The following is a 26,491-nucleotide window of genomic DNA, read 5'->3' as shown; positions in this document are numbered from 1 at the left end:
TAAGATAGTAAATTTTATGTGTTTTTTTTAACCACAATTAAAAAAATGTTTAATTAAAAAAAATAATAAAAACTAAGAGTAGCTTCTACTTCATATTAATTCTGTATCAATTTAAAACTACCTTAATTAATATGTTGATATTTGACCTTGGAAGATATGATACAATTTTGGTGACATATAAATGAAAATAATCTTCTAGGAAAAATGTATACATTTATTCACTTAATCTGGATCTAACTCATCAATAGTAGAATCATGTGCATTGAACTGAATTTTTTCTTTGGTAATAGACTATGTATTCAAAAATAGTTTATAAAAAAAGCTACTCAAATTTTATCATAAAATTAAATCTAAATGCATTACAAGTTTGTTACTTTGAGAGTTCACCTCTGATACACGTTTGTGAGTTACAAGTTGAGGACAAGGTTTTATGGCAATAGTTTACCACACTCAATATTTCCTGATTAATAGTAAATATTAGAGCATAATGGAATTTATACCAGGATTAGCGTTGGAAGGCCCAGCTTCAAGACCCAGTTATGCCATCATGTGTTTATTCTTTCTTTCATGTATTCACATATTCACACATTCACTCATGTATTCACTCATTCACTCATTTATTCATTCATTCATTTTACAAATGGTTTTCTGAAGTTTTACCATGACATAGTCAGCTTTTCTAGAATAATGTCTTTGTAGTGTCCCCAGTTCAGTCAGAAAAGCTAGAGGGGCTCTGGATTGCTCTCACATGACAACAAGGAGGAAAAGACAATGGACAGGTACACCAAAGGGAATTTAACAGAAGAGGGTAAATAGGCAGCAGACTCTACAACATGCTTGCTCTTTTAACATATATTGACCAGACCTGTCATTCTAAGGTCTCTCACTAGAAGATCTGAGTGATGTAGAATATTATATTACTAGAAAGTAACACAGTCTTTCCTTTAATGGGCAGTTTGACATGGAGTTCTAAGTTGTATCAAAATCTATTTATTCTCAATATAAAAAACACCTACAAGCCAATAGAAAAATATGCAAAAGACTTGAATAGGCACTTCACATAATAAGATATTCAAAAAGCCAAAAGAACATGGAATGGTATTCAAGTTACTCATGAGGGAAAGGCAAATCAAAACCACAATGAGCTATCCTACCAGAATTGTTGAAATGAAAACTCTCATACACTGCTGATGGAAGTATAAACTGGTACAATCATTTTAGAACACTGTTGGTCAGTATCTACTAAAGCTGAAGATACACTTATCCACTGAAACAGCAATTACACGTCTAGGTATATTTCCTTTTTTTTTTTTTTTTTTGGAGTATAATTGCTTTACAATGTGACGTTAGTTTCTGCTGTACAGTGAAGTGAATCAGCTATATGTATACATATATCCTCTCCCTCTTGGACTTCCCTCCCCACCCCCATCTCACCCATGTAGGTCATCACAGAGCACCGAGCTTAGCTCCCTGTGCTATACCACAGGTTCCCATTAGCTATCTATTTTACACATGGTAGTGTATTTATGTCAAACCTATTCTCCCAGTTCATCCCACCCTCCCCTTCCCCCTCATGTCCACACATCCATTCTCTAGTTCTGTGTTTCTATTCCTGCCCTGCAAATATGTTCATCTGTACCATTTTCTAGATTCCACATGTATGCGTTAATATACGATATTTGTTTTCCTCTTTCTGACTTACTTCACTTTACTAGGCCCATCCACATCTCTACAAATGACCCAATTCCATTTCTTTTTATGGCTGAGTAAATTCCATTATATATATGTACCACATCTTCTTTATCCATTCATCTGTCAATGGGCATTTAGGTTGTTTCCACATCCTGGCTATTGTAAATAGTATTGCAATGAACATTGGGGTACATGTGTCTTTTTGAATTATGGTTTTCTCAGGGTATATGCCCAGTAGTGGGATTGCTGGGTCATATGGTAGTTCTATTTTTAGTTTTTTAAGGAGCCTCCATACTATTCTCCATAGCAGCTGTATCAATTTACATTCTCACCAACAGTGCAAGAGGATTCCCTCTTCTCCAAACCCTCTCCAGCATTTATTGTTTGTAAGGCACAAAAACAGAAATATAGATCAATGGTAAGGATAGAAAGCCCAGAGACAAACCCATGCACCTATGGTCAACTAATCTATGACAAAGGAGGCAAGAATATAAAATGGAGAAAAGACAGCGTCTTCAATAAATGGTGCTGGGAAAACTGGACAACTACATGTAAAAGAATGAAATTAGAACACTTCTTAACACCATACAAAAAAATAAACTCAAAATGGATTAAATACCTAAACGTAAGACCAGACACTATAAAACTCTTAGAGGAAAACATAAGAAAAACACCCTTTGACATAAATCACAACAAGGTCTTTTATGACCTACCTCCTAGAGTAATGAAAATAAAAACCAAAATAGGCAAATGGGACCTAATGAAACTTAAAAGCTTTTGCACAGCAAAGGAAACCATAAATAAGACAAAAAGACAACCCACAGAATGGGAGAAAATATTTGCAAAGGAAGCAACAGAGAAATGATTAATTTCCAAAATATACAAACAGCTCATGCAGCTCAATAGGTATATTTCTGACAGAGCCAGAAGACATGTATAAGAATGTTCTTAGCACTATTTGTAATAGCCCAAATCTAGAAACAATATAAATATCCATGAACAAAAGAAAAAAATTTCACATATTCAGAGTGGAATGCTAAATAACCATTAGAACAAACAAATTACAACCTCACACAACAACATGGATACAAAGTGTAAGATTATATTTATAAAAAGGACAAAGTAAGTGTAGTTACTGCTGTCACAGTCAGGATATGTGTGGGATGTGAGGTTATGAAAGGGAGAATCTGGAAGGGGCTCTGTGTTTCTAATAACATTGTTTCTTGATCTGGGTATTGGTTACATAGGTAAGCTTACTTTATGAGCATTCATCAAGCCAGATACTCAGGAAGTGTGTACTTTTCTATATGTTATTCTTCTATATACAGTATACATTTAAAATGCAGTAAGAAGTATAAGAGTATAAGAAATGTTTAAACAAAACCATATAATACTTCCCAGTGCAATGAAATGCATAGTGCCAAGTACTTTACTGAAACAAAGAGAGGGCTTTGCTGAGGCAGTAATTTGTACATTTATAAGTCTTTTATTCCTGATTTTGAAATACTAATAAGAACAGATACTACACTTGATCTTAGCCAAAAGGCTGAGAAGCAATAACTGAATCACTTTATTGTACACCTGAAACTAACACAACATTGTAAATTAACTATACTCCAATATAAAATGAAAATTAAATTAAAATTTTTTTCAAATAATAAAAAATAATTTTACTTTAAAAAAGAAAGTAGAAATAGTATTTGGTATTTCTTGAAAGAGTACAGTGAAGGGTTAAAGAAAATCTTAGTGTAAAACTATAAAGAGATTCTAGGTAGGACTACAGATCTGTTTAGAAGAGGAACACGTGACTAACCCTATAGGTCTACAACATGGAAACAAATAAATCACACTTTTCAAAACAGATAGGCATGGACCCGGGGGCAAAGAAACTACAACAAATAGAGCATACCAGCAGGACATGAAAACTCATCACAAACTAATAATTAAAAACATTACTCTCAAAACCTTCCCTTTCCCTGGCTTTAAAAGAAATATGTAGAAGACACAGAGTTAATTTCTAGGAAACATTACAAGTTACTATGACATAGTACCTAGAGTTACTGACTCTGCCTACTTCGTTTCATTACTGAATATATTTATCTCTCACCCTGAGCAGATCATGTCTTTTTATATTTAGGTGAGGAAAGGGAATGGGGATCAGTGAATGAAGAGAAAGGAGGTTAACAGAATGGAGAGTAATAGGCCTTGTCCAGTTCCCAGAAAGTGAGTAGCAAACAGAGAGAGCAGTGTTTAGGAAGTGATGAAAACCTTGAGACTTATTAGAGAGGATGCTACTGCCAACGGCTGCAAGTGTAGCAGGGATCCCAGGGGCTCTCTTGGGCAGTGCTTCTCTCTGCCTGGGAGACTGTACTAGTTACCTCTTCACGTCCTATGCCCTTCATTTATTTCTGTCTGCACGTTCAAAAATAGAGCCTCATCATCATTATTTGAGAAGTTGCCTCATGACAGGTCACAGTGAATTTTAAAAGATCCTTTTCTCTTTTTTTCTCCTCCTTTGGGATATGGGGAAGACTAAGAAAAAGGGATGAAATTATACTTTTCACACAATGATAAAATATACTTTGGATTAAATAAAACCCTGCTCATGGTTTAACAAACATCAGCTTAAGAATCCCTTAGCCTAACTATATTAACAAGAATAAGAAATAAAAGGACTAATAATAAAAGTTTCTTGGTTGTGTCTTATACTTTTAACCTTAAAATTCTATGGATTTTGAGTTATTAGCTTGTCAGAATCAAAGTACAAGGTGTTATTAACAGTTTTAATGCTTAATCTAAACAGTGTTTTTTGGTTCATCTTTCAACATGGGTATATTGGTAAATGAGAATTTTGTTTTCATTTGCATATTAGCACTTTTCTGTTGCATACATGCTTTAATGGGAAAAGTATGAACATATAATTTAACGGCCTAATCATATTTCAAAATAAAAAGAATTGCCAGAATCTTTTAACCTTGAGGCTACTATAATGCACTGGGTGAGGGTAAATGAAGTCAATATATGAGGTAAACGGTGATGCACTAACACTTTCTTTAGCACACTTCAATGTTCCTTTATTTCATTATTCCTCTAGAAATCGGGATTAGGCAGCTCCTCTAATTAACCCAAAGATTTTTGACTAATAGAAGGAGATTGCAAGCATAATTGGTTAAATGATAATGTACATAGCATTTAATGATCATTACCATTTATTCTAATATCAGAGCTAATAAATGGTGAAACTGTTTAAGCCAAATGCTGTCATATCACAATAACGTACATCATGGCTAACACTAATAATTTCTAATTTACTTGGGAATCAATGGGACATGCAGCTTTCTTAATGCATGTCAGTGCTTTCTTAAATAAATTTATAGACCCTCGTAAAGTAGAAAAATATTTATCTCCTTACCTAGACTACATAACAAGTAGTCATACCACCATTCCCCTCCAAAGCACAAATAGTTCTTCTAGCTACACTAGCTACATCCTTGGCTTTCATGAGGCCAGTGTAATGTATTAAGACACTTATTTACAAACACTCATTCAATAACTGTAACTAATATGAATTCCAAATGCAAATCTTATCCCATTCTCTTGCTTTCTAAGGATTCAGTGAATACAGATTAGCCATCAAGTTCTTATGCAGCACTGGAAGGCTACTTTTGCTCTAAAAGGCCAAAAAAAAAAAAAAAAAAAAGTGGTGTGGTGCTTGATTTTCTCTATTAGGCATTTCCATCATTTTCTCTCACATTAAGAATTACAGAGGACAAATGTATTCAGATATGTGCTGCAAAATCACTGGCCAATGCTATCTACAGGACACAAAAAAAGTGGGAAGACTGTCTGATTTATATGGAGAAGCACAGTCATTATCCTGAGCTAGAGGTACCACCGTTACTGACTCTCATCACCCATATCACTCTTTAAGAACGCACAGTGAAGAGCACTTTAGTCTCTGGATCATGTAAAAATGAAAAGCTGAAAGCTAGAACAGAGAGAAGTCTCCTTTATACACAGTATTAGAAGAGAGAAAGTGAAAAAGAAAAATGAAAAATAAAAGTAAAATCTGTGTATTTTAATAAAGAAGAAGATAGATAGACAACTAACGAGAGATTTTAGCTTCTGGTTATTCTCAATAGGGATAAACTGAGTCGTTAGGTGTTTTGCCATCCTGACTGCCCACCTGCTGCCCATTTAGATGTTTCATACTTCTAACTTTAAAACTTTCTTTAAAGTTAATGGTTACTTTATAAAGAAATCCAAAAGGCTTCCAATGAAATACAGCAGTCCATTGTCCCTGACTCTGCCTTATTGATGCTTCTCCTGCTATCTCTTGATTCATCAATTATAGACATTACTTATTGATTTTCTATTGTGATAGATTGAAGCTTAATATCCTCACAGCTTGGGTCTCTCCATAGGGCTGCTCACAACATAGCTTCCCCCAGAACCAAGAAACGGGGAGACACAGCACCCAAGACGAAAGTCACAGTATCTTTTGTACCCTAATCTCAGACGTGACATACTATCATTTCTGCCCTATTCCGCTGGTTATACAAACTAATGCTGGAAAATGTTTGGGGGGTGGGTTACATGAGAAAGAACAACAGGAGGCAGCGATCACTGAGGGCCATCTTGGAATCTGCCTACCACAGTGCTTTTACTATTATGACTGTAAAATAGCATACAAGGCCATGCCAAATTACAGTAGTGTACCATGATTATACGGTTGACCCCTGTACAACACGGGGATAGGGGCCCTGACCCTCCACACATTTGAAAATCTGCATATGATTTATAGTCAGCCCTCCATACACGAGGTTCCTCCCAACTGTGGTTCCACATTCATGGATTCAACCAACAGCAGATCGTGTAGTATTATAATGTTTACTACTGAAAAAAATGCGCGTATAAATGAACCCGTGTAGTTCAAATTCATGTTGTTCAAGGGTCAACTGTATATCACTTGTTTCTAGAATTAACAATTGCCTCTTATTTTCCTAGTGCCTATCACTCTTTCCATACTTGTCCCCAAAGCTTTATAATACAATTATACAAATACAATAAAAATTGTCGTCAGATATATCAGATTATCTGTAAATTCTACATTTTCCCACTTATCTTCCCTAGAACTCTGTATGTTTATGCTTTTCCAAATACCGTACTATTTTTTCTGCTACTATATTTTTCATATCCAAAAGATTTTTGTTTCTAATCCTTTTACATATATAAATATATATATATCTTATATACATGACATATCCTATTCTTTTCATCATTGAAATATTTGACATCTTTGCAATTATTATGGTGTTATTCTCTGTTTACTAAGAGGTCCTTTGGTTTGTTTCCCTTCTTTTTTCATGTTGAATGTTTTCCTCAAATGTCAGCTGATGAGTCCTTGGGCCAAATTAATATTTCAGAGAAAAAAATTTGTGTGAGTAGGCTTGTTAACTAGGGGGCTTCTCTGTGGAATGCTCTTGCAGCAAGTTAGCATTTTTTGCGGGAAGGGGGCCCATAATGCCAGTATCTGAAGGCCTTTTCTCTAGAGTGTTCATTATCTCCAGAAAAATCTTCTGTCATCTGCTTGGAGTATAAGCTTGGCTTACACTGAGTGGTGGTTGGGGCCAGAAGAGGATTATGCCATTCACGTCTCCTCTTTTCTCCTGGAGATCCACCTCTGTGTTCAGGTAACCCCTGTTTCCAGTGCAGCACCTCACCTCTGGCTTGCACCCCATTTATAGAGTTTCCAGCACAATTTTTCCAAACAACATCTGTACCTCCCACCTCCTGGAGGGGAGGAGGAAAGGGAGGGAGGGAAGTGCAGCCGGAGGGTCACAAGTCTGGACTTGGGAGCCATGCTGCCTGGATGGATGTTGACCTGCTCCTTTGCCATCATCCCCACTTTCAGCTGGATGTCTCATTCCTCTTGTCAGTGGTTCCTGGCACCCATGACTCCTGAGCCCTTATGTGGTGCTGTGAGGAGCACATCAGTCTGTTTCTCATTGGGATCACCCGCTGTTGTGGGTTGAACTGTGTCACTCAAAATTTATGTTGAAGTCCTAACACCTGGTACCTGTAAATGTGACCTTATTAGGAAATTGGGCTTTTGCAGATGTAATCAAGCTAACGTGGGGTCACACTAGATTAGGGTGAGCCCTAACCAAATGATTCGTGGCCATATAAGAAGGGCATGTGAAGACACAGAGACACACAGGGAGGCCATGAGAAGACGGAGTCTGAGATGAGAGTGACACAGCCACAAGCCCAGGAATACCGAGGACTGCCGGCCACCCTCCAGAAGTGAGAGAGGGGGAACGGGTCCTCCCTCGGAGTCTCCAGGAAGAACCAACACTGTCAACACCTTGATTTCAGACTTCTAGCCTCTGGAATTGTGAGAGAGCAATTTTCTGTTGTTTTAAGGCCCCCAGTTTGCGGTAATTTGTTTGGTAGCCTTGGAAATGAATACACCTGGATTCCAATTTCCTCTCTCCCGCATCATCTGCTTCCCTGTCTTTATATGCGGTTGTTCCAGGTTAAACATGTCTTGACTTCACAGAAGTTGACACTGGTTTTTGTTACACCTTTTCCTTGTGGCTTTGTGGTGACTCCCATGGGGAAAAGGAGGTTAAAAATACCTTTATTATTTTAAAACCAAAAGTCTCTATAGACTTTTAATTTTTTGTCTTTTTCTTTTCTAAACTAGTTCATACCAATTAATGCACTTTAAGTGCAGTATAGGAACTATTCATAGTAAGAGAATTAATTTCAATCTCTCCAATTAGCACACCCATTCTGCATACTACTGTCACTTTGCTCAAGAATTTATAATAACTTTCTATTGACACATGCATCACGGGAGGTAGGCAGAGAAGGGGAAGAATGAGGAGGAACTAACATCTATTGAATTTATTAAATATCTACTCAACTGTAGGTAATTTAGTATAGTCCCTATTTAATCTTCCAAATAGTCTATGAAGCACATAGTGTAATTTCTCTTTTTACAGCTGAGGAAAAGGAAATCCAAAGGTTAAATAAGCTGCTAGGGTCACCCTTTTATTAAGTCAAGAAGTCAAACCAAGGCCTGTCTGCCTCTAAAGCCCGAGCCTGACTCCATGCTGTTTTCAAGTCATACTGTTTGACCATATCACCCAAGGCTTCTATAAACAGGATTCAAGAATCTGGCTAGTTTTACGCTTTCACAAATAGTCAGTGAGTAAGAACAGCTATTGCTGTTTTTTAAGTAACTACTGTACCTGACAGGCACTTGGCAAAACCTTTATTTCTGATGCTGATGACAATCTTGAAAAGTGGTTTCTGTATCTGTGGCTACTCCAGACTGACCTTTAATGAGGGCAAATAAAATAAAATATAAAAGTAAATCTAGTAGTACCTTAGAAATATTGAGTTAAAGCACCAAGTGTTGTTTTTGTAGGAAAAGATCTCAGACACATGATGTAGTTGGCACATGCCTGGAGGAAAACCAGCTGCATTAGGGTCCCCACCATCCCTGCTAGAATGCCTTCCTCATATGTAGCACGACACCCAAACAATGCTGAAACACATTGTTTCAGCACTGTGTTTAGATGGTATAGATGTTCCAACAGAGTGTCCATTATTTTCCTAATTAACTACTACACTATTTTAAAACATGAAATACCTTATCCTCTAAAAAAGGGATGACTCTGCTTGGCTGGTGCTCTAAAGCAGCAGTCCCCAACCCTTTTGGCACCAGGGACCGGTTTCATGGAAGACAATTTTTCCACGGAAGGTGGGTGGGGGTGTGGTTCAGGCTGTAATGGGAGCGATGGGGAGCGGCAGATGAAGCTTTGCTCGCTCACCTGCCACTCACCTCCTGCTGTGCAGCCCGGTTCCTAACAGGCCTGGGGGTTGGGGACTCCTGCTCTAAAGCACACTCAGTTGGCCTACTGCCAAACTGATCCCTATGGTTACATTTGGAGATTAACCTTTAGAACTTCTAGGCAGTTGGAGAACAAAATGCCTTTTGTCACAGGGCCTGTGAAGCACCTTGGCTACTTTTCTTTCTCTCAGACTTTACAGACAGCTATTATTACACAAGTAATAGCCTCTTTTTTCAGCTGGGCCACTGATGCAAAAATTATCTTGCATCTCCCTGAGCAGTAACATCTCACAATCCGTCTAGGAGACATGCCATCCTCCACTGCCCTTGCCTTCCTTCCCCACCCAGAGACTGTCACTTTCAGGAGGAGACCTTATATCCTAGTTCTCAGAGAAAAAAGATGTCATCAGGTGAGACCTCCAAACTCCCTTGCTCAATATTTGTATCCACTTCTCTCCATATATCCTTTCATTCCACCGTCCAGGTGCTCCGCACCTGTGCTCTCCCATCCCATCCCCCAGCAACCTCACCCTCAATACTGCCCCACCAAACACTCATCCCTCCCCTCCGGAGCTCCTTCCCTTCAGAATACAGACAGTAAAGCCAGAGCCACATGAAAGGCAAAGAAACACAGCCCCTCATTGAACTACAACCTGTTCTAGTTCCAGCTATTTCCCTTCTGTTTCATTCTTTCATACCCAGGCTTTTAGAAAGGACAGCCTCCACTACTCTAACCAACACTGTCTGGCTTCAGTGTCTACTATTCTACCACAACTGCTCTTCCAGAGGTGAACAATGACACCTGTGCCCTTCAATCCAATCTGTGCCTGGGTGCTCCTCCATCCTTTCCTTACCTGGCCTTTCTGAAGCCTGTGGCTTTGCTGACTGCTCTTTCTCTTGGCCTCTGGGAGACTGTTCCTTCCCAGCTGCATAACCCAGTGAACCCTGCACACCTTCCTGCCTGGGAGATCCAGCAAGACTAATGACTGTCTTGGGTACAGATGATGTCTTCCCCTCCCTGCATCCTGAGTGAACCTCCACAGTAGCACAAGTTCACTGGACCTTAACTGTTTATCCTAAACAATTTATTTGTCACTAAAATTGTAGATCCACCAACCATTTGATATGTTTTCCACATTTGTGATTATGTCAATGAAAGTTTAGTTTTCAAATGACAAAAAAATAACAGTAAAAGTCATTTGAGAACTAGACTCTTATTGACAGTCACAAATGGGGAAAACACGTAATGTATATATGCATAAAAATGTAACATGTAAAAATAGAGAAAATTTGTAACAAACCAGTAATCAAACAATAAAATAATTATTTTTTAATTCTTTGGAGATTTGATAAAATCAACAGATCCTTTTAGCAGGAAAAAAAATATGCCCAAGCACAAAATCTAAAATGAAAGTACAGAGTTAAAGGAGCTTCTAGAGTCTATCCATTGACTCCTTATAAATCCAGACTCTGAACCTATGCTATAAGAAAAGGAGAGATTTAGAATGGGCCCCAAAATTTAAAGATAACAATTATAGTCCACTGTGTAACACAAACAGAACAAGAGACATATTAATCATAACAACTATTTCAGAGAAGTCAAGGACTTAACTTTCCTTATACAATAGTTCTTTATCTCCTTTTCACTCAATTTAGTCTCAGCCTTCAACTTATATCTGTGAGTGCTCATTAAATGAAAGGCATTTGCTATTTCTTGCATAAATGTCCTTTTAAAACAACTTGAGGTCCTCACTACTTGAGAATTTTCTAACCTGTTCATGCTTAAGAGTCTGTTTGATAGTGACTAGCCAAAAGGTTGTCCTGCCCTGACTATAAATTAGAAAGGCCTTTCTGTCTACCCACAGGGCATCCTTACCCAGGCAGGAGCCCTGCTGAGTTTGTTCTTCCTTTTGCTTGACTACATAGTAAACAGCAGAGACTGATGTTTGAATAAAATGTGATAGCACCCAAATTGTTTTATATTCTTTGCCTGGAAAAGTCTCCTTAAAAAATGTTTAAGTCTTTTGACACTTACAGGTAGTACTTAATTCTGCTTGAAAGCCCAAGTGTAAGGGTGTCAAAAACAATTAGTATTTTAATAGTTCCCCTCCTTAGGCAGGCACAAATTCATCAGAAAGAGAACAAAAAAGATTCTCAAGAAAATAAGCCAATGACATTTAGCAAAATCATATAATTTGACTATATTATTCTTTATGCTCTTTCTACTTTAAAATAGGATACAGTTTTTAAAAAAATGGAAATGGTAGTTGTCACCATTTACTACTTTGATAGATAAGGTTTTCTAGACAAAGACTGGTTTGGTGTTGTCCTCACTGTTTTCAGAAAAGCCTTATGGTAGTTAGTGCTCAATAGACACCACTGAAAACCTTACAAATTTCATAATTCTGCCTCAAGACAAATTCTTGCTGTTTCAGAAAAAGGTAGGTCAAGAAATAAGGGGACCCAAGGCTGAGTGAAGCAGGGAGGGGGGATGGTTGTGTGTGAAGTTTTAATATATCAACAACAAAGCCTGTCTTGTGCGCCCCCCATAGTGTTATTTTGTGGGAAGTAATGCCAATTCAAAGATATCTACCTAGCTTCACATTTAATTCTGACTTCCAGTCTTGGAGTGGCAGAGCAGCTGTGCCTGGAGGTAATACAATCTTATTTCTGTAAAAATCTCTCAAAGCTCCATATATAAGTGGAAGAGTCAAAATAGATAATCAAATCCAAATTAAGCCTATTAAGAATTGATTTGGTGTAAAGATAATATAGCAAGATTTTGTTTAGGTTATGGATGCTCACTGAAAATGTGTAATCCTTGTTTGCCTAAAATTTTGATTATGTTTTATCTTATTTTGTCACAGTTAAATAGTTTTATCATTAGGGATTGTAATTGCATACAGTTTATAGAATTCTTTCTGATTACTCTATATCCAGTTAATTAAAAAAAAAAATCCCACTGTACCACTTAATGAAAAGAGAACCATCTAATGAGATGCAATCAAACTGCAGGCAGATGCACCATAAGGTGTGGCCGAACAATTCATATTTGTTAAAACTTTGCCACAAACGTTTTACAGAGTCTATAAGGGAAAAGAAGTCCCTGAAGAGAGTAGAAATCACTGTACCCTGAAAAACACCAGTCACTCAGTGGTAATACCACTCAGTTTTATAAAGAAAAAAAGAAAGAAACAACCAAAGAAAAAGAAATGGGGGAAACCAAGTCCTTGAAAGTCTTCTTTCAACCTTCATAATGCAGCCTCCACTATTATGCAATCCTTCCCATCTTCATCCTTTTTCTGCCTCTCACTCACTCTGTTACTCACCTGTGTCCATTCCTGAGGCTCAGTCCTTGACTTGCATTCTCTAGGTTTGAAGATTTCTTGCAGGTAACTCATCTGCTTATGCAGTGTTAGCAAGTCTTCGTGAGGGTATCAACACAGAGCTCTAGACTTGGTTTCTCCCCTCGCACCTTGATCAGCTCTCTAACTCTCCTCATTCCTTGTACCCAAACCATGTCGGCTCAAAGCGGCTACAAAGTCCTTTCGATTCTTTCTTCTCTCTAACATTTGTCACTTCGATTCCATACATACTGCTCAGACCTGTCATTTTCCTGCTCAAAAACCTCAGTAGTCCAAGTTCTTGGTCTGGCATCAGACTCTCAATATACTTATTCCCTATCTGGTCCTTTATTTTTAACCAGGCCAGTTGATTCACTAACACCCAAATATGGTATGATTTTATTAAAATGTGTTAATAAATATTTTGATTATCTTGACTTACTATTTTCTATAAACTATAGAAAATCTTTAGATTTCAAATGCACTGTATTAAGTAAAGAAATGAGATAATGCCCTGTACTCATTAGCAGATGCTTTCATTTATTTACTGTTGTTAAACTTTGCTTGATTAAGCAAGGGAAAGAAATCTAATTAATAAGTAACTCTCCACTGCTAAGGAGTAAATAATCCAATCAAGATTGAACCTCACCCTACACATCTGATGCAACAACCTTCAAACCTGTGATGATCAAATATCTCCTTTTGATGACAGATAACATATTAGGGAGAAGATGAGAAGGATAACTCCTTCTAGCTACAGCTAGAGCTTTAGCAATTGGCATACTAAGTCCTACTTATTTGGGTGACAACCGCAGACCCGATTTTGCTCAATGTACACTAATTGTTCTATGCAAGCCTAAACATAAGCATGTCTGTTCATTCAACACATTCTTACTAAATATCCATGTGTCGGGCACCAACCCATCGAAGAACTGGGGTTACAGCAGTAAACAAGGCAGAAACCCTCCTTTATTGTCTTGTTTGCACCCTGATGGGACTCAGGAGTAGTGTGGCAGACACTGAATAAGAACATTTTAAGGCAAATGCGTGTTGCATAATAGGAAAAACCAGGGTGCTAGTAAGAGCATACAGGTGCTTATAAGAGCAAACGGTTTTACAGAGTTCAGACTAAGGTTTAGAAAAGACCTCCTGGGAAAGTGTGTACATGCTGCTTCTGCTTCTTGGCTCACACTTGCCCTCAGGGTTTTGCCTCATTTCTACTTACCCTTCAAAACTCAGCCTTGATTTCAGGTCCTTCTAGAAGCCAAGTTTGAATTGTCCTCATAAAGTCTGGATTGGTCTTTCAGACTTCTTGGTGTTCCAAAAGCTCTGTGCATTACCGCTATCTTGGCATTAACCAGATATATGAGAATTGTTGCTCATCTGTCTCCCAACTGGATGGTGGATTCTTAGAGGAAATCTCTACATATTAAGTGCCTAGCAAGTGCTTAATACATTTTGCTAAATAAATGAATGAGTGAAGGTTTAGCAAGGAAAAATACCAAACACTTAATTTCTTCCTAGGTCTTAACAGACAAAGCAAAAGATAAAACAGGGAAAGGTTTTAACTAAAGTATTTTGGGTAGAGATTTGGAGCACAACACAAGGGCTGGATTATTCAGTGTGTACAATTTCTGGAGTTAGAATACTTGAGGTCATCTTTTGCCAAAATATATTCCATGATATTTTAGCCCCAAGGTCTCAGAGGATACTTTATCAGGATTTTCTCATTCTGAAATAAAAGATGATCTCTCTCTCTGTCTACACACACACACACACACACACACACACACACACACATATATAGTCTAAGTCTATATTTATAATCTATATATAATCTAAAATTTCCATGATCTTTCTAACAGTATAAACTTATTAGATTAATTTAGATATTTTAATACAGAGTTTATTAAAAGAAATAGACAGTGGTCCTCATTCAAGAAGGTGGTTTATCCTTGTAATCCAAGCCTCAGATAAAGAAAAGAATGCTATCTAGTTGTTCAATCTGGGAACAAGGGAGAAGATAGACCAGAGGCTAGAAAACCTCTGAGAGGGTGTGAGGGTGTATCTCAATAGCTCGAACTTATGTCACAAGAGAAAAATATGTATACACATGGTTCTCCCAGATGATGGGAAGAGGAAAAGATAGAGATTCAAGCAGTTGTATTCAGAGCACGACATGGCAGAGAGATTAAGAGCTTGGACTCAGAAGTCAGGTGGATCTGGGTTTGAAATTTGGCCATAGGACTGGACACAAACTATCAGACCTGTTCAATCCTTGGTTATTTTTGACTATAAAATAGAGATAAAAACATTGACTATCTGATAGGATTATTGAGAAGATTAAATGGGATATGTATAAAGCATTTCAACATATTGCTTGGCTTTTAACTTAAATAACTCAATAAGCAAAGTAACAGTAAATATTAACTTATTATAATTACTATTAATATTATTTTACTTAGGATGCAAACAAATTTAAAGTAATTGTAGAAAATCTCATATATCTTTTAAAAATAATGAGATAATATCAACTACTATATATTTTTAGAAAATATAAATATCAGGTGTTAGTTTTGTTTAAGTTCATGAAAGCAAACTAAAAAATAAAAGGGGTTTCCATGTTACATTTCAGTTGCATAGTTCAGTTGTAGGGTTAGTACTTTCAGTGAAAACACAGTAATTTTTAGAAAAAGATTTCAAAATGAACTCTGAAATGTCATCTTTTTCTAAAAATACACATGATGCTTGTTGCAATGTCCTTAACCAAGTTCTGCATTTTTCAATGTCTAGTCTGATAAATCTATCTTTATACATACAATCCTTAAAGATTAATCTGGTGGTTTGAATTTTTTTTACTTGGTTAGAAGTACAAAGGGAAAACAACAGAAATATCAATGAAAATACTTTTTTAAAATACTTTAATCCACTACATTTTTATTAGAACAGAGAATTTGATCTTTATGGTATATCTCCTTTGGTTTGCTGTATAATCTACTTGCTTAATTATCACAAAAGCCTTATAACTTAAGATAGTACATTGGCCTTGGTAGCGATAGAAGTGTAATGCTCACCTGCTTTTTTCATCTGGACCAAAAGTATCACAATTTACAATTATAGATGAACCTTTGTAGCCTGGACACTTTACTAACATTACAGTCACAGAAGGACTGTGTTTCTCAAGGCCAGTACACAAATTTATCCTAAATAATTTCCCCCTACATAATGGCCAAAATATTTATTTTAAATTAAACACAGCATGGGTATCTGTATGCCATTATAATCATATCATATGGCTGTGGGTCTTTTCTTTAATGACTTACAATGGGAGCTGAGTTGTTTATTTCATATATTGTATTGATAATAATAATTAAAAAATCTAAGTACCTATATTCAATCAAACAAGAAACATGATGGAAATCAATACTATATTATGGTTGTGTCACTAACTAGCTCTGTACTCTTAGAAAGTTTTCAGCCTCTCTGAGTTTCTCTGTCCTCTACAGTTTTTGCCATTATTTAGTATATCATAATGACTCTAAATAATAACCCAAAGCTAGGGATTAATTATCCACAATGAATTTTTCTGACTTATTACAATTTTTTCTTCCTATTGTTAGACTAGGGAAAGGCAAAACAATAAAAACATACTATTGAAAAAAGTCAAAGATCTATTTAAAATTTTGGTGTAGATTTTTACCTTTTCTCTCATTTATTAAGCATGTATTATGTATACTTTACCTTGAGCAGTAAGGACCTACACAGCTATTAAAAGATCATTACATTCATGTCTTTTTCATATTTACCTCATACTCTTTTTTTTATGTTATCCTAGAAATTCGACTTAAGTTTCTCTACTCAGTCAGACATTAATACTTCTAGAACATAATTCATCTGTACCCAAAACAACTCTTGAATAAAATCTGTCAAGTATCTTTTCATTTCTAAATCTGGTAAACTTTGGTAACAATCTCACTGAATAAACGGCAGTCACGATGGATGACTTTGACTTTGACTATGAAAGGTAAGCAGAACCCTGTAATACATAACAGTGAGGGAAAGGGAACCAAAGTAAATAAAACCCAATCAACACAAAATGACATCTTGAAGACAGGAAGAGGGCTCCATGAGGTTGGGTGTTCAGGAGCCAGTTAGAGATGTCTGAAATGAGTCAGTCTCAGATAAATATCGGAGACTAAGTTAACTCACCTTCTTTTTAGTGATTCTAGCACATCCCGCCACAATAATATCACATGAAGCTCATCTGTATTAAAGATTTTGCCAAAATGCTGGTCACAGTTGTTTCACACTGTACTGGCAAATACGGTACAGTAAAACAGCTAACAATTCAATATTTCAAATTGTATCTTGATGTAAAGCAAATCCACTACTTAAAATAGTACTAAGAAAGCGCAATGCTTTTGAAAGGATACACTGGAAAACACTGATCAGAAATGTGTGAGATAACTTCAAATAATAATAATAAAAGTAAAACATGCACTTGAGACCTGAAAGAAGAATCCTCGACACTACCTCAAGGCAATAATGGAAGGATGGAAAATATGAGTGCACAATCGCATTGCAAATATGTACATCCACACATTTTTACTATTTTAGTCATACTGAAACTCAAGAACTTCACAGCAGCCTACTAAACTCACAGATCACCAGGATAAAAGTAGATAAGGAGAATGTGCAATTTATGAATACGGTTTATTACCATGATTACAAACTTTCAGGACAGGCCGAGACGCTGGACTGAGACTTCGCCGAATATCTGTTAAAAAAATATATATAAAAGAATCTTAATATAGAGGTCTGTTCATCTCAGGAAGTATAATAGTATTAGACATATTTCCAAGGTTAAGTATTTCTGGAAGCGAAGCAATGCTTCAATACCCTGAAATACTTGAAGCAATAATGTTATGACTTTTACTTCTCATTTAATTATGCTACTGTGAACTCCACTGGGATAAGGTACATATGGTTCTTTAGATGAGACCTGTCACACTAATCAGGCTTTTCCAGGTTCAGTGCATTGATTTGTTAATGCGCTACTGACACTGGCCAACTGGAACGCTTCTCTCTCTGACACTTGTCATTGCAAGGGAAGGATTAAACAAACATAAAACTTCTGAAGAGTTGTTGCCCACAGCACTGCATTCTTGACACATGACTTTAAAAGAATTACAAAAAGCGGGGGCGGGAGCGATGTTGGCGCACGTGGGGTGCGGGGGTGGGGGTTGTTCTTCGTGATAGTCCCCTAGAAAAGAACAGGAAACAAGTGCAATGTTCACCTTTCGGCTTCGGTGTCCTTTTCCTTCGGTCGCGGAAGGCAGCCCCCGACTGCAAGGCCTCCAGCAGACTATCCATCACTCCTGTCTCATCACCCTCTGTGAAAAGAGATGCAGGGAATTCCATCAGCCCTCGGGGTTACCATAGCAATGTCAAAGCATGCGCAGAAACTGGTGATGGTATGGTAGGGGGAAAAAGATCAGATGCCAGGACTAAGCCAGCAATTTCAAAATATGATAGGACTTAACTCTCTCATAAATCAAATATCTTTTAATGAAATCTGCCTCATTAGTGCCCGTGTTATTGTCCACTAAAGAGAACCGAGTTCCACTGATTCACTTCAGAGCACTGCTTTTATAGTCTGGCGGCAAAATAACTTTAAATGGAAGGTGATTCTAGTCATATCTGTGTCTCAGGTTATCATAAATCACATTTTCCTTGTAGAAATGGGTTATTTTCAAGGCATCGGCTCCTTTTCTAAAATCGACCAGGTGTGGGAGAGTGTTTCTGTTGTCGTTATTGATATTCTGCTGTCTAAACTTATCATACAAAATTATATTTCCAGGCTAATTTCTGTGAGCATGCTCCCAACGATTGATTCTTCATATCAGGGTAATTGTCCCCAGACTTTAGGTGACACAGAACAATCACTGCAAACTTTTACAGAATGTATGAAAAGTTTGTCTTCTATAATGAAAAATAAACCAAAAGAGGCTCTCAAAAATCTAAAGGATTATATCACTTTATGATTAGTTTAAATTGATATTCTGTATATAATTGATGAAGATGTGGTTATAGAGCCATTTGTCTCTATCTGGTTATCTTGTAATAATCTATAGCTATTTATACCTGTCAATGCTAAATGTTATTTAAAGGAAGTGGTAAAAAAAAAAAAAGCTTCAAAGAAACCATTGGATCAACCTAAATTCATGAAAATGCCAAAGATTTTTTTTGTCCCTTAGAGAGAAGTTATTTTCAGGCATTCTCTATGAAATTGTATGGCTGGTATACAGTCATGTGTAAAGTACTAGAAAACTATTTTCCTCTGGATTTTTTATTTCTTTTTTTGAAACGCAATCCCTTTATAGGGAACAGATGACAAATGAATGCAGTAGCGTACAAATAACACATTCATTTACAGTTTATAAACAGATCTGTGAATATAAACATGTGTCAGCCCTTTTCAATCTGGTTCTGTTTCATTTTTAGAGAAGTACTAAACCTCGTAGGTGTAATCCAAAAACAGGTGGGTGAGAAACAGAGTATTTGGAGGTTGTTAACTTACATGTAGATTTAATTCTAAAGTGGCTTGATGGCTATTTTAATTAAAATACGTCAAATATTTCAGACACTTTAATTAGTAACTATCTTTGAAAATTTACACTCAAACTCAACTATATTTTTTCTAAAAAGAACTGCAGGTAAAGCTAAATATTTAAGGTTGTGAATATATTTCATTAGTAAAAGGAAACACTGAACGTTCTTTAGTAAGTTTGCTGTTAGTGGTACTGATGAAGTGATGTGAAAGTACTACATGTGTATTATAAGCCTGAGCAGATGGGTAAACATGCTGATGCTGTTGGCAACAGGGATGCTTGCTGTGGGATGCGAGATACAAATATGGAGTGGGAGAAGGAGAGGAAAAACCATGAAGTGCTGGATTGGATCTAAAGCTATCATTATTACACATTGGAAAAAAGAATCATACATCCATACTGATACTGAAAATTTTAAAATTTATTAAATACGGGTGAAGAAAAAGCTCTGCTTTAAATAAGAATGTCAACCAATAGATGTCAAAGATATAAAGAGGACCGAGTTCCATTAATATAAGAGATAGATAAGGGAAACAGAAAATTCACCATATCACAACTCACACAGTAAGAATTAATTAGGCAGAAATCATCAATGGTTACAAAACCCATTGTATGTAAGGTTATGGAGGAACATCGTATGGAGAAATCTCAAAGATATCACCTTACCCAACTAATCAAATTTGACATCACCAGTAATGGGGCACACTGACAATAATTGTCTCCTGAAGTGATGCACTGAGATGGACACAATATAAACTGTGTAAAAATATTTAACCAGGGAATTCCCTAGAGGTCCAATGTTTAGGACTCCGCACCTCCATTGCTGGGGGCACAGGTTTGATCCCTGGCTGGGGAACTAAGATCCCACAAGCCGTGCGGCATGGCCAAAATAAACAAATAAATAAACAAAAGCTTAAAACCATCTTTAACAAAAACAAACCAAAAAAAGGACAAAAACAAACAAACAACAAAAAAATTTAACCTGCATCTAAATGTAAGGAAACAATCTTACAAATCCAAAGTGAGCGACATTCTGTGAAACAACTGGTCTGGGTTCTTAAAAATCATCAATATCATGAAAGACCAAGAAAGAGAAAGAGAGGAGAAAAGCTTAGGGAAGCAGCATTCTAGCTTAGAGGAGATTAAATAGACATGGCAACTAAATGCAACACACAATTTTCCATTAGCTCTCGGGTGGTAAAAAAGTCACAGATGACATTATTGGGATAATTAGACAAATTTTAAAATTTGCTGGGTATTAAATAATTATATTGTACCAATGTTAGTTACCTGAGTTTGATAATTATATTATGATCAGGGAGGATAATGTCACTGTTCTTAGGAGACAGATGCTGACATGTTCAGGCTCACTAAACAACTTACCCCACAGTTCCACGTTCTCAATTTCATGCCTTTGATCATGCTGTTTTGTCTACACAGAACATCCTTCCCACTTTCTTCACCAATCTAACTCCTTCTCCTTCAAGAGAGATAACTGAGAATCCTTTCCTGACCTGTGTGTGCTGAACTGGGTGCCCCTCTGTGTCCTAATGACTTGTGGTACATATAGCAATAAATCCTTTACAATATTGTTTACTTGATGGTTTCTACCACAGAGAATTTGTCGAGGGCAGGGATTGTGGTTTCCATTTATCTTTAATACCAGCAAAGAAAGTGTTCATTAACGTATGCTGACTATATTAACAAATGAAGCACTAGCATGGTCAGCTGAAAGGAGTCACCACATAGAAGATTAAAGGTCACGATGGGGAGGGAACGAGCGGGAGTACATTCCCACCACCACTGTAAACAGCACAGCTTTGTTCCCTCCTTTCCCTGGGCTCACACAACCATTCAGTTGCCAAACCTTGTTCATGTACATGCCGGTATCCCAAGAAGTTATCCATTGTTTCCTTTTCTGACTACACTTAATGTTGGTGGTCCAGAACTGAATTATTTTTCACCTGAAATATCGCATGAGTTGCCTAAAATGATGTTGCTTCTAGTTTCTCCCTAATTCTAATTCATCCCATAGAGCACTAAAGCAGAATTATGATCCCCTGGTCACAAATTTTCAATATCACTCACTTCCCACAATATAAAGTCCCAACCCTTTCACTTGGCCCTGACACTGACTCCAATTGCTTTCTAAATCTTATCTCTGGTTTCCAACATCACAATCTGTTCTTCAGCTAAAGGCAACTGCCTGTGATTCTCCACAAACATTTTCTCTCCCATCCATCAGTCTCTACCTGGAACTTCTATCCTTGGTCTTGTCCCCCAGAGCTAATGGCTTTGCTTGGCCTTCATTCCCCACTCCCGCAATGGAAAGAATAGTGTATCAGAGAAAGAAGATCTGCATTCTAGTCTGGGCTGTCAACTGGCTACAAGTTCCTACATGTTCCTGACATGTGTAATAGAGATAATACCTGTCTAGGGTTGATGAGAGGATCAAATGAGATCATACAAATGAAAGCAGTGGTAAATTGCTAAGAGATAAAAAATGTAGGGAAATAAATTCATAAATGAACTCCATAGTGCACTATAGGAAGTTTATGTAATATCTGATTAGGTTTTCAGCATTGTTTTAGATCCATTATAAATTAAATAACTCTTTAGTAGCATATGTGATTAATAACATAATTTCTAAGGGAAGCTCTGATCAGAAATACAGGTAGGGCTTCCTGGGTGGCGCAGTGGTTGAGAATCTGCCTGCCAATGCAGGGGACACGGGTTCGAGCCCTGGTCTGGGAAGATCCCACATGCCACGGAGCGACTAGGCCCGTGAGCCACAATTGCTGAGCCTGCGCGTCTGGAGCCTGTGCTCCGCAACAAGAGAGGCCGCGATAGTGAGAGGTCCGCGCACCGCGATGAAGAGTGGCCCCCACTTGCCACAACTAGAGAAAGCCCTCGCACAGATACGAAGACCCAACACAGCCATAAATAAATAAATAAATAAAATTAAAAAAGAAATACAGGTAGACTCTTAAAATAATCCAATGTGTAAGATGGAGACAGAAAATGAAGATGTTTTACCAAATGCTGAAAATGCATTTAGAATATTCATTTGACATACGTTTATTGAGGGCTATGATGCGCCAGAACATTACTAGGCATGAAGAATATCTAGGTCCCAAGAATTAACAAGAAATGTTTTCAGCTCTCCAGAAGCAGAACAGTGTGCTAGGTATGGGAGGGTTCTATCGGAGATGTAAGTTCTCCTAGTGAATTATGACCTGGTGAACAAGCAGGAGTTGGCCATGGCAGGGACTGGGGAGGGAACAGCATACCTGGCAGAAGAGATAGCAGGTTCAAAGGCAAAAGTTATAAATAAAAACAAAAGTGAGGTATAATAAAGTATTTAAAGGACTCATATTTACATTATTCTAATACAAACCAGAGAAATAAAAATTAGCCATTTTTCTTGTAGACTAGAATTCAACTTCTTTAACTACAAGTCAATTGATATTCAAAATATTTATTATAGTCTCTCTCCTGCTGTTAAAACTCTTTTAAATAAATAGACTAACTGCAATAGTCAAAGCTGTGCTTTGTGTGAATAACATATCACCTTGCTTAATTTGTAAATAGTATTTTAAGAAGTCACACAGCATAAAGGGAAATGGAGAAGGGAGAGTTAGGGATGAGATATTTCTAAAGGAGAATCAAGAGGATGTGAGGACAGGCAGAGGGGGATCTGCTAAGGAGATCACATGGGAGACAACTGGGCCATAGGAGAGAACAGTGGCCGAGAAACTAAAAGCAAATCTGCTGGGTTGACCATTTGGAAAAAGGATTGTTCCTTATTTCACAGACATGTCAGAGAGGTATACACAAATACCAAGCAAATTTTTAAAAAAAATATTAGTATAAACCTAGAAATAATATTGTTGTCCAATAGGAAGTAATCATGGCATACTAACTGGAGGGGTGAGGAAAATTTACACCATTGCACTACTATAAACACTGGCTATTCGTTTGACCATCAGGTATGATAAAATTATAATGTGAAGACAGCAGAGGTAAAGGAGAAGGGGTATACGAGGAAAGTATAAGTGGGGAGAGGGTATAAGGGAACTAAACCTTCTACCACTTAGGAACTCAATGTCTAAAATGAAAAACTGACAAATAATAATCTAAGTACATTATCTAGAAATAAGGAAGAGGTAAATATCAGAAAAAAAAAAACCCACTAAGAATTAAAAGTGGTTGTCTCTGGGAAAGGGGAGGGAGTTGAGACGGTGAAGGAGAGTGTATTTTATTTTGCTATAAGCCTACTGTATTTCATTTAGGAATGTGCAGAAATCACACTGATAAACACAAAGAAACTAAAAACTTCCTGACAGGATGAGGCAACCAAGAAGGGGGAAGAGGAGAGAAAGAGGTTGCTTCTTGACCTTAACGTGCTTTCCTATGACAAGGGGAAGAAGACAGGTAACAAATGGTCCAATATACAATGATGAGCATTGTGATGGAGATCTCCACCCAGGAAGGACACCTGGCATAGGGTAGAGGGAGAAGGGAAAGACGTCACAGAAGGCCTCCTGAAGACCTAAGACTTAAAGAAGTCTTTACATTTGCCAGAGCTTCCTGAAGAGGGAAGGCCCTGCAGAGTTCACAGAACAGCTGTAGAGGAGACATGAAACACTTGGGAGAACTCCCATGTCCATGGGAATGGAGGGCAGGTTACAGTACGGGTTACTGAGAGGTGATGCTGAGGAGACAGGTAGGGGCCAAATCACCAAGCACTGAACATGCCAGACTGTGGAGTTTGGAAGGGAGCCGTTAACTTGTTTTAAATGAAGAATTAACATGGTCAAATTTCTACTTTACGAAGATCACTCTGAGAAGAGACAAGACAAAGGGCAAGGAAAATAAGGAGAAGGCAGGTTTCCTGGTTTAAGTCCAGGCAAAATGCAATTGTGGGAATCAGGTAAAGAACAGAAGCGGTGAAAAACGGAAAGAGAAAGGAGGAAAAACAGAAAAATCTTGGTCTGCATTGATGTGAGTACTAAAAAATGAAGTCGAGGCTAATTTCCAAGTATCCGGTTCGGCCAGTCGGATATATGTTGGTGTTATTCACCAAGTACTGAATTATTTTTGTTTCATGGTAGAATGGGGCTGAGGCAAGAGAAGAATTCAGTTTGGATATGTTGAGATCTTCATGAGATATCCAACTGCAGGTGATTAAAGGTGTCTAGAAGGATGATGGTTTCACAGGTTTAAAACTTGGGGGAGAGGAATTAGTTATACTAACAAGTTGAACTTAGAAGCATACTGGTCATACTGGAAGCTATAGAAAAGAACATAAACATAGTGAAATGGTATTGAACACAGGTTTTGAATTTAGACAACTTGTATTTAAATTCTGGCTTTCCAATTAGAAATCAGCGTGGCTTTGGGCAAATTACTTAACCTTACTAACCTCCATTCTTTTTTCCTCAACTTTGATGTGTGACTAATAATAGCACCTACTTCACAAGATTATTGGGAGGATTAAAGGAGATAAATCATGTGTAACACTCAGCAGAGTGCCTGGCACATCATAAGAACTTAATAACAGTTAATCTTTGCTGTGGTCATTATTGATGTTATGGCAGAGCATGAGTTCTGTTAGGAAGGGTGTGTGTAGACATAAGAAAAGAGCTGAGGGGAAGCCACATGGCAAGCTAATATGCAAAGGGGATTTTAGGAGGAAACAACTGTTCTCAACCCGTGACCATTTTCCATTGTGTTCACTTTGCATGTGCTTCCAGAGCTCCCCTTTTCACTCCCACAGTCTCTGGGCACTTTCTTTAAGTCTCATCACATTTGATATGACTTTAGTAGTAGTAAGACATATAATAACCACCTGGAATTTGGCATGAGGATAGGGAAGGAAAGCTCAGTTTCTCCAAAGAATTGTTGAAAGTGTGCAGCTGATACTCAAAATTCAGAGACTCAGAATTTAACCCACCTCTTTCTAAAAGAAACACAAGACAGTTGCCCCAACAAAATTACATGAATTTACTGTTCATGCTGCTAGTTATAGACCTTCTGGGGACAAGGCTGTATGTGATTTACTTGCTAACCTAGTTCAGTCTTTAAACTTCTAGAACAAAGCTCAAAATACTACTTAACCCAGACAGCAAAAAGACAGGAATAACGTAAAACAACATCTTTGAACATGTCTTAATCTAGATGTGAAACTGAAAATTTATTTGAGTCAAGGGAATTAGAAAGCCAATTTTCATTGGGATTTAACTGATAAAACGATAATTAGAACAGTTCTCTCGTATATTATAATGACTGGCTCAACCATGAGAAGTGGAATTTTATATTTAAAAACCCAATACTTTAATATTTCTGGCTTTATTCACTAGTCTTCATTATTTGCATATCTTGAATTAAATATATTTCCTGTTACAAGTTAGAAGGAAAAATGTAGAATCTTTTACAATGAAGTAAGGTTGTTTTTCTTTTTTCCAAAAAAAAATTAAGAGCAAGGTCAAGGAGCCAAAGTGTTGGGCTTAAATCTTGGCTCTTGCCAGCTGTGTGCCCCTTAAAGACCATCTTGTGCCTCCCTATTTCCTCCTCTATAAGATGGGGATAATAATAGTACGTTCCTCAAAAGGCTGTTGTGAGGATTAAGTGAGCTAATACATGTAAAGAACTTAGGATAATGCCTCACACACAGTAAGGCTTCAATAAATATTACTATTATTTTTAATATTATACGACTCTTCTTTTTCACTAATATGGCACACATTGCTGAATGGCCAGTGCAACACATCCATTCCCTACCCTCTCTTTGTCTGCTTCTGCTACAGAGGCTGGAAAAGTTAAAAACCTCATTTTGCAAAGCTCCCTTGTAGTGAAGCTGAGGGTGGCCCTATGATACATTTCTGACTGATAAAGTGTAAGTGATCACCTGTATGGTGCTGCTAGAATCAGAAGAGGCAGATGCTGATAGCCACTCTCCCCCTTCCTCCTATCTTGAA

At 37.3% G+C, this 26,491-nt stretch overlaps 1 protein-coding gene and 1 long non-coding RNA gene across 5 annotated transcripts in view; one reads left to right on the top strand and one right to left on the bottom strand.

The window, feature by feature from the left end:
• DIAPH3 (diaphanous related formin 3) overlaps positions 1 to 26,491 on the bottom strand; it is a 569,365-nt gene that overhangs the window by 111,798 nt on the left and 431,076 nt on the right. For 3 of the 4 annotated variants that reach the window (XM_082435809.1, XM_082435807.1, XM_082435808.1), the window contains 2 exons: positions 18,198 to 18,293; positions 17,621 to 17,677 (listed from right to left, as the gene is read on the bottom strand). In XM_082435809.1, the coding sequence (XP_082291935.1) occupies positions 17,621 to 17,677; positions 18,198 to 18,293 (153 nt within the window). Of the gene's footprint in view, positions 1 to 8,951; positions 9,040 to 17,620; positions 17,678 to 18,197; positions 18,294 to 26,491 lie in introns of all 4 variants that reach the window. The other variant, XM_082435810.1, reaches the window with a different exon arrangement.
• Positions 1 to 26,491, top strand: part of LOC309647946 — a 908,978-nt gene that overhangs the window by 808,269 nt on the left and 74,218 nt on the right. The gene's annotated exons all lie outside the window — the stretch shown is intronic.

The sequence above is a fragment of the Balaenoptera physalus genome (assembly GCF_965194825.1).
Source record: "Balaenoptera physalus genome assembly, chromosome: 18".
Taxonomy (NCBI): Eukaryota; Metazoa; Chordata; class Mammalia; order Artiodactyla; family Balaenopteridae; genus Balaenoptera; species Balaenoptera physalus.
Note: the sequence above shows the minus strand (reverse complement) of the source record. Positions and strands in the feature narration are given on the sequence as shown.